General features: G+C 35.3%; 1 protein-coding gene across 4 annotated transcripts in view; it reads left to right on the forward strand.

Moving 5' to 3' along the window:
* trim3b (tripartite motif containing 3b) overlaps positions 1-10000 on the forward strand; it is a 46746-nt gene that overhangs the window by 26165 nt on the left and 10581 nt on the right. For all 4 annotated transcript variants that reach the window (XM_017489042.3, XM_017489043.3, XM_017489041.3 and 1 more), the window contains 6 exons: positions 1410-1561; positions 1989-2169; positions 3958-4690; positions 4915-5015; positions 6303-6470; positions 9314-9482. In XM_017489042.3, coding sequence (XP_017344531.1) covers positions 1410-1561; positions 1989-2169; positions 3958-4690; positions 4915-5015; positions 6303-6470; positions 9314-9482 — 1504 coding nt within the window. The remainder of the gene's footprint in view (positions 1-1409; positions 1562-1988; positions 2170-3957; positions 4691-4914; positions 5016-6302; positions 6471-9313; positions 9483-10000) is intronic.

A 10000-nucleotide genomic window follows, 5' to 3' on the forward strand; every position in this document is an offset into this window, starting at 1 on the left:
ATCATTTTGACCATAATCGTGCAGCCCTAGTAGAGACAGCCGTAAATGAATAATAATGATAACGCTACAAGGTGGGTTTTAATCCAAAATTTTTTACTAAATAATTCCTCACCCATCATAATCAAGAGTAGCAACTGTCCAGTCTGTAAACATATAGTACACTGCCGCTCTCCTGCTACACCAACTCACAGCGCATTTACTTCGTTTAACTCAGGGTTGCCAGATATCAGTAGAAAAGTCAACTCCAGTTTCCATGTTTTGATTTAATCCCCCAAAACACAATATTATCAGCAGACATGGGACACTGTACTGGGGGAACGGATCCAAAAGGAACAATTGATTAACAAACAAACAAAAAAACTAATAAAATGTCAAGACAGAAAATGTGCTTAGTTATAAATATATCATTTAATATAAAAAATATATATTATAATAACTTCATAAAATATGAAAAATAATGAGAAATGAAATAATGTTTAATTACTATGGGTGGCTTTTAATATCAATTTGATATTAAGCTTAGTTCGCTATCTCCTTAGAAGGCTATTAGCCTTTTTCCTAATATGGATCATGCTTGTTAATCTACTTTTAATTAGGACTCTTGATTGTTTAAAATATTTAAAAATAAATATTTTATGCTTCTTTATTTGTCAATTAACCAAGAGTATTTCTCATTGCTATTATTTTAATTCAATTAACAGTGACCATGAGCAGAGAGCTTACATTTAACTTTTTATAGACTTTATAGACTAGATAGACTTCCTGATTAAAGCTTAAACAAAAGGATTGGTATCTGGATCCGTTTCGGTCATAAAAATCCTGATCGGAGCATCCCTAATGAACACCATTAAACTAAAGTGCTTTACATCTGACAGGTAAATGAACTCACTCAATCACATCCTATATGAGATTATTCAGATACCTACACTATATACACAGAGCAGTTCGAGAGCTGACTCTAGTCCAGAACCATGACAGAGGAAAATGTCTAGTAGTGTAGCTTTAAATATATTTAAGAGGAGCAGACTTCAAACACTGAACATTGAGCTTTATTGTATTTGTTTATAAGGTGGAACAGTTTTTTTTGCATACAGTCTGTAAAATTAACTGAAAATATTAAATTTAGTTTATCAGAAGGTAAATTAAGTTGTCATGGCTCACACCATGTTCTTAAATTCTGTCATAATTGACAAGCTCAAGTTTTCTCATGCCTACTTGTGTGTTCTATTGTGGCACATTAACGTTACCATCTCTCAAAAAACAAACAAGCAAAAAAAACAAAACTTCAACCGTGCTCCAAAATCTTTGACTGTGCTCCTAAATTTTTGTAATTAGGAGCACAAGTGCTCCTAAAAGTAATTGTTACCATAGAGCCCTGAGTACAGGTGTTCACTGATTTCCCTCTGCAGGTGATGGAGTTTTACTGTGAGTCGTGTGAAACTGCCATGTGTTTAGACTGCACAGAGGGTGAACATCGAGAACATGTCACTGTTCCACTGAGGGACGTTCTGGAACAACACAAAGCAGCGTTGAAGAATCAGCTGGATGCTATTCGCAACAGGTAGCACACTCCCTCGTGGAGAAATCAAGTTCTTGGAACCAGAAGAATGTCGGTTTCAGGTTAAAAAATGCTTTAAGATGACAAATAAAAGCTGACGGAGAACCGTGTGGTATCAAACCATATACAAATCACAGCTCTCTGGATTCCTCATAATAATAATAAAAAAAACCCCCACAGATTTTCAACCTGCATTGCACCTTCATACAGTAGCCGTTTGTATAACATTTTTAATTCAAGAGTGATTCTAAAGGAATTCATCATTAAAATGATTGGGTAATAATTGGGTTTGCCTAAATGCTAAAATTATGCTAAAAGTAATTGTAAACATCAAAACAACAATAAAACTGTCCCTGGTGATATGCTCTTTACTAGCACTTAACTATATTTTAAAATACTGCACTACTAAATACTATTATTATTCCTTTAGGTTGCCTCAGCTCACAGTTGCAATAGAACTAGTGAATGAGATCTCCAGGCAGCTGATGGATCGAAAGACTGAAGCAGTGAATGAGATCAGCTGTACGTTTGAGGAGCTAGAGCGGGTTCTGCACCAACGTAAAACTGCCCTCATCACTGACCTAGAGAACATCTGCAGTTCCAAGCAGAAGGTCAGGAACAGAGTTTTACCTCAGTAAATATATATTATAATATAAATAATATGTAGCAGATGGACTACATTCAGTAATTGTATACTTTGTAAATGCAACTGTATGGACGTGTACATGATGATAAAATGGTCATTGTTTGGAGATAAGAAGTAAGGAATCGTACGTGACGGTGCGTGCTGTTTCAACAATGGTTATGTTACTTCTTTTACAATAACAGCACATGCCAAACTGTTTGATTCCACTTATACCACAGCTGTTTACAATTTAGAATTTATTAAAGACCAACACATAAGTTTTAAATTACATTCTACATCTTGCTTAATGTCCACAAAAACAACTTGATTCCTGGCATCTTATGTTATAACATATATAAGCAGTTATTCCTTTACCAGGCTCTCTTTTTTTCTGTTTTAAATTTAATAACCAAACAAGCAAAAAAAAAAAAAAAAAAAAACTCCCAAAAATAGTTTTGTTATTGAGTAACAGCATAGGCCTTGATCTTGAACATGTTCAAATAAACATCTCCTTACAGAAAACTTATTAATCCATTTTTTAAACTTTTTATCTTTTAATTTTCAACCCTCTTTCCACATTTTAATCCATTTATAATTAGATTCATAGATTTAACTAATTTAGTCTTACATTATGTGGAGCGGCTACCACACCAGTCCCTGTGAATGAGTTAATATAGAACAATAACGTATCAGAATAAGTTAATATGAACCTTGATTTGAATTAGTGCTAGCACTTTTGTTAGAGCTGCTGTTACAGAAAATGAATTAACACTTCTGACCAATCAGATTCCAGAATTCCAACAGTTTATGAGCGTATAAGGTGGAGATAACGAATAAAATTTTTTTGAGGTTCCATCAATAGTTTTGATCACATCACATCTTGCAAGTAGTTGATATTGTTAATGGTTTAAGTTTCTTAACATGTATATACACAGGTATGTATAGATTTTAGTCTAAGTCATATATTTCATTTCAGCATAATGTAATTTGTTTCATGGTTACTGGCTACCAATGAGTTCATGCTCTGGTAGTGACCTGTGGGGAAGAGAGGAAATGTGGACTGGTAATTAGATTTTTTTTTTTTTTTCTAGATCATGTGTGATGACTGCAAATGAGTCTGCGCCTTCATTCATCTTTAATAGCATGTAGTTTGTTTTTATTTGGATGTTAAAATAATGTAGTATTTTAATATGTACTTGATGCTGGTTTTGATGATGGACAGAGGTAAAAATGTTAAAAGATTTTTGGATTAACAAGTTCAAGTTTTTATAGAGGCTGGTTTTAAAGGATAATGGTGACCAGCCTTGTGCATAACTGGCCAAATGTTTGCTAATTGCTTGTTCGTTAATTAAGAAAATAAAACAACAAATACCTGTTGGCCAGTTTTATTAATCACCATTTGTATGAAGCATGAGATGACATGCTTCAGTGTAGTTATGCTACTCTTGCCATTTACATAGATGTTACTGTATAATGAAGCTGAGCTAATATATTTTGTGTAGTGTAGTTGGTTATACCGTAGTTTAACTAACTCCATTTTCATCGTCCATTTGTTCAGAGGATGTATGGCTTAGATCAGATGTGGGAATGGGCTGTAAGGAATGGTTTCTGTATAATATATATAAATAGTTATATTAGTTTGTGTTTGTATCAATTAGAGAATAAAATTGTAAAATTTCATTTAAAACACTGAATGAATACAAAATTGCCCTTTACTGGACTGCTTGAGAAATGCATCATATCCCCCCTCTTGCCCCTTTGATGTATGTAATAGGTTCTGCAGTCCCAGCTGTCATCTCTGCAGCAGGCAAAAGAACATATCGAGAGCAGCTGCAGCTTCACAGAACAGGCGCTAAGTCACGGTGGTGCTGCCGAGGTGCTACTTGTGCAGAAGCAGATGGGGGAGCGTGCAGGTGCTCTGGCGTGTCACACCTTCCCTGAACGGCCACATGAGAATGGACACCTGCAGTGCCGCCTAGAGACAGAGGGCCTGCGGCGCTCCATCCAGAACCTGGGTGTCTTGATCACCACTAGTGCTGTCGGACACACTAGCGTGGCCACCGGCGAGGGCCTGAGGCACGCAGTCATCGGCCAGCACAGCACCATCACCGTCACCACCAAGGACAAGGATGGAGAACTGGTGCGAAGTGGAAATGCACTTCTAAAAGCGGACATTACGGGGCCAGAAGGAAGCAAAGCAGTCGAGGCAGAGGTAGTCGACAATAAAAATGGCACATATGAAGTGGGCTACACGCTGAGGAGCGAAGGAGAGTATTCTTTCTCACTGATGCTATATGGCCAGCCTGTGAGAGGGAGTCCATTCAGACTGCGTGGCGTGAAGCCTAGCGACGTGCCTCAGTCTCCTGAAGACGTGAAGAGGAGGGTGAAGTCGCCCAGTGGAAGTGGAGGACACATCAGGCAGAAAGCTGTGCGAAGACCTTCCAGTATGTACAGCACTACTAAGAAGAAGGAGAATCCTATTGAGGATGAGCTGATCTACAGAGTAGGTAAGCCTACTGAAGTCCAGTGGATAGTCTCTCCAGGAGTTTGCTTCATTTATTTCAAGCTGTCTTTATGCCATGTAGTGATAATAAGTGCATGTGTATATGTTGTCTTTACATCATCTTCTCTCAGTGAAGAGTTGATTCGTAATTGGTCAGCAGTAGACTCAGACTTTTGGACCCTGCTGCATTTTTAAATGATGTGGAAACATTGACTGTGTGTGTAACAGGCACAAGAGGCAGGGAGAAGGGCGAGTTTACTAATCTTCAAGGCATTTCTACCTGCAGTGGCAGAGTTGTAGTGGCAGACAGCAACAACCAGTGTATACAGGTGAGTCCAATTTATTAGCGATCCTGCAGTACCTGTTCTGTTTAGGTCAATGACTGGAATAAAAATAAATACTAAAATAAAAATCACATTAAATATTGTGCTTTTTTCAATGAACATGATCTCACTTTTTTTAAAAACCACAATTATAAAATATAGCTTATAATACACTCCCTCCAGGATTTTCCGTTTTTGTGATCGCAGAAATGAACACAAAATCAAGCAAACTCTGCCATATTTGGAGGGGCTTGCAATTTTTTATTTTTAAATTACCGCAGATTTTCTGCAGATTTGGCCAAAATGCGTCATGAGATGTCATCAAAGCGCACATTCAGAAAAATTCCAAACAATTTTGTGCAATTGCAATTTTGCCAATTCAAGAAGTTTCCTGTAATGACTGATAATAATTACATTTTGACATGAAAATAATTTTCTCTGTATATATGAAACAAAAAGAGATCCATATCATATGAACACCAATCAATTTAAATTATAATAAAGGGTGAAATTAGTGTGTGTGTGTGTGTGTGTGTGTATATATATATATATATATATATATATATATATATATATATATATATATATATATATATATATATATATATATATATATAATATATAATATATAATATATTTACAGAACTTTTTAAAGTGTATTTTAGCTGTAGAGAGAAATGGATTGATATTGTTTGTAAAATTCTGTAGCATCTTTGGAGTGGGTTCTGCCACCTTGCATTTTCCACACTTGTCTAGACCTCAAGTAAATCAAATTATTCACTCAGGAACAAAAGCAAAAAATAGTTCATGTCAACTTTGTATTTTATTTTAGTTTGAGTTTGCATGCAGTTTCTTTCAATAAATGATATTCGAATTGCTAGTACATGAAACAAATAAAAGATAAAGGATTAGGTGTAATATATATATATTTATAGTAAAATATATATAAAATTGGATTTGACATTATTGCATTAGATTTTTCTTTAAATTTTTACATTTTAAACATTGTATACATTTTTCTTTTTTACACAATGTTTATTAATAACAGTTTTACATTTCTGTAATACTTTGGCAATACTGTACATGTATATTGTCATGCCAATAAAGCTTGTTGAATTGAATTTAATTGCAATTAATAAAAGAAGGTTCGTTAAGAATTATCAACTTAACAACATGCAGAGTGTAAAGAGACCACGAGGAAAGCCTAGTAATCCACACACTGTGTATTTAAAAAAAAATAAATAAATAAATTTGATCATTAAGTCCTAATTTTGTCATATTTCCTTTGCATAGGTGTTTACTAATGATGGACAGTTTAAGCTGAGATTCGGGGTGCGAGGGCGCTCGCCAGGGCAACTGCAGCGACCTACAGGAGTGACAGTAGACCTGAATGGAGACATCATAGTAGCTGATTATGATAATCGATGGATAAGCATCTTTTCCTCCGAAGGGAAATTTAAGGTACGAAATGGGGTGACTGCAGAAAAGTACAAATGTCTATAATAGCTATCAGTGTCATTATTTCTGACAAGATTACAGCATAAAACAACAAAACATTTAGAGTTCTGTTCTGTTACATCATCAGTGCTCATTTTCCCATCTCTCAGCTGTCTCATGCCTTATGAGCAGTACATGAAAAGCTTTATTATTTAATCTGAATTATATATCACAGGAGTCTACATACGGAGTGATAGTTGTATGTTAATACTGGAGGGTGCGCTTTTTTATTATTTATTTTTATTATTTATTTTTTATTTTTTAAATAATCAATTATTTATATATTTGTAATATTGAAGATTGTAAAATCTTCAATATTACAAATCGCTGACACCTGACTCTCCTTCCATAAAAACATGAAATAAACACCTCCTTACAGAAAGCTTCACGGTTACTCAACTGTCATGTGTTTTTCTTTGTTAAATAACACGTTTATTATTATCCTTAGATTCTGCAGAGCATCCGCTGTACAAGTTCTGTGAACGAGCTGTTACTATAGAAACAACAATTTAGTGCATTAATATAAACAATGTTTACATGCAGCAATCTGTGAATTAAATTAAAGCTGGCACCACTGTCAGAGCTGCTGTTCTAGAAAATTACCAGGTCAGATTTTCAGCTGATTTGATCTGTAGTACAATGGGATTATAAGAGATTTGATTTAAAAAAAAAAAGAAAAAAAGTTATTTATGCTTATCCAGACCTCGTAAGGCATAAACGTCACACTATGCATCAATATACTACCAAAGCATGAGCAGAAGACAGGGCTATTGTGAGTTTATTTCCTTTTTTTTTATCAACCAGGTTATATTTATCAACAGTCCATACATGTGATTTACAATGGAGAGGAATATGTTTGGGTGTGAGCTCTGTGATTAAAAATAAACTAGCATGCAAATGCAAATTTTTACCTAACCTGTAATTCAAAACATCCGCAAATGACTAAACATATCACAAGTCTAAACATAACCATGGAGTAAACAAGAATAGCAAAAATAGGACACTCAGCCCCATGTGTGTTTTGATTTACAGAGCTAAATGGTTCACTCTTTTCCATTTTTAAACTCTTTTCACTCTTTTAAACACTCTTCCACTTAAATGCCAAAATGTCCTTACTGCAACCAATTACAGGTCTATGTTTATCAGATCTATTATGTGTGGAACAGTAGCACACACACCATATCACACCTTCTTCCTGAGTGAAATAGTGGCCAAAAAAACAATGACCATGGCTGAGAGGGACCGTTTTCTGTATATTCTGTATATACACTAATGTGAAAATATAAGTACACTTCATGGAAATTGTTGGTTTCTGGTAGATATTTGGACAAAGGGCAAACACAATTGACATTTTGTAGTAATTTTCACAATTTAACTTAACAAAAAAAAACAACAAAACAGATCAGTCACATGAAAAAAGTAAGTACACCGCTACATTTATCACAACTTCAAATCGATAAAATTAGAATCAGGTGTTCAAGATTGGGTGCCAGTGATTAGAACCTGCTTAGGGAGTGCAGGTGAAACCTGTCTTATTTATACCCCTCTCATATCTAGTGTCTGGTGTTCCCTTTACTATCGAGGTGTGTAGTGTCTTCATGCCAAGATCTAAAGAGTTCTGTAAGGCCTTCAGAAAAAAAAGGTTATGGATGCTTATGAGTCTGAGCGGTTTAAAAAGATCTCCAAATTAAATAAAACAAATCATTCCACTGTAAGGAAAATAATCTACAAATAACACAGATTTCAAACTGGCCATCCCAGCAAATTCAGCCAAAGAGCAGACCAACTGATGCAAAAAGAAGTCTCCAAGAACCCCAAAATTTATCACAGGATCTGCTAGTAAGTCTCTTGGTGTCAAAGTGCATGCTTCTACAATGGAAAAGAGATTGCACAAATTTCACCTGCATGGGAGGCATGCCAGGAAAAAGCCTTTGCAGTCATAAAGAACAATAGGGCAAGACTACAGTTTGCCAACGAGCATATAGGTGAAGACCAGGTCTTTTGGAATAATCTGCTCTGGCCACAGTAACAGCAGACATGTTTTGTGCTGACCAAAGACAGCTTTTCAGGAGAAGCACCTCATACCAACTGTGAAGCACAGTGGTGGCAATGTTATTGTTTGGGGTTTCTTTGCTGCCTCAGGAACTGTACAGCTTGCATTCATTTATTCAACTATGAATTCTACATCATATCAAAGAGTTCTTGAAGATAATGTGAGGCCATCTGTCCGAAAGTTTAAGTTGAACCAAAAGTGAACCTTTCAACAGGATAATGATCCTAAGCACACTAGCAAATCCACAAAGATATTGCTCAAAAAGAATAAATGGAGGGTTATGGAATGGCCTAGTCAAAGCCAAGGTTTTGAATCTCATTGAAATATTGTGGGGGGATTTGAAACAGGCAGTACATGTGAGAAACCCTCAACCATCTTGCAACTTAAAGAATATTGCATGGAAAAGAGGTCAAAAATTCCCGCAAGTCATGTGGACAATTATGCAAAACACCTCTAAGAAGTTATTTCTGCTAAAGGGGGCAATACAAGCTTCTGAGACCAAGGGGGTACTTACTTTTTCCACACAAGAATATCACATATATCGTTATTTCTGTTGAATAATTGATTGAAACAGCTCATTTTCCTAAGTGGTTTTGTTCAAGTATCGCAACCTTATTAATAGAAGCTGTTTCAAAGATCATCAAATGTTTGCTTGTCCAAATATATCAAAAAGCCATCAAGTTCCATGGGATGTACTTATTCTTTCACATGACTGTATATCACATGACTTTTCCCTCCCACTTTTTGTGCTCAGAATAAAATCGGTTCTGGGAGGTTGATGGGGCCGAAGGGAATTACAGTGGATCGTAACGGTCACATCATCGCCGTTGATAACAAGGCATGCTGCGTCTTCATCTTCCAGTCCAATGGAAAACTGGTCACCAGGTTTGGGGCAAGGGGCTCACTGGACAGACAGTTTGCAGGTACTTATGAAAAACATTTACAGATAGCAGGTTTCCAGGTTTTTACAGTCTAACATAAGGTTTGTGTTCTTAGCATTAGGTGTTTGTGTTATTTTTACACCAGCTTTTTTAATGATTGGTGATGTGTGTTGTGATGACTTTGTTTTCTAATAACCAACCTAATTCACTGTTTTCACTCGGTGGTTTGGCTTTGAACACCAGCATTACACAGAACAAACAGACTGTGAAGCATATTGCAAATGTTCTTTAAAGCCTAGCTGGAAATTCCATATAGAACAAATAAGTATATTCATTATATATAATCAAAAACCTTTCATTCTTAAATAATAATTTAGTTTATTATTATTATTATTATTATTATTATTATTATTATTATTATTATTATTATTATTATGTAATAATTAAATTATATGGTATGTATGTGTTCCTCAGATAATGGTGGAGATTGACAAGTTTGACATTGTTTGACAAATTCTCATAAATTACAGTATATTTTATTTCAAGATAAATAAACCCTT

The sequence above is a fragment of the Ictalurus punctatus genome, chromosome 16 (genome assembly GCF_001660625.3).
Source record: "Ictalurus punctatus breed USDA103 chromosome 16, Coco_2.0, whole genome shotgun sequence".
Taxonomy (NCBI): domain Eukaryota; kingdom Metazoa; phylum Chordata; class Actinopteri; order Siluriformes; family Ictaluridae; genus Ictalurus; species Ictalurus punctatus.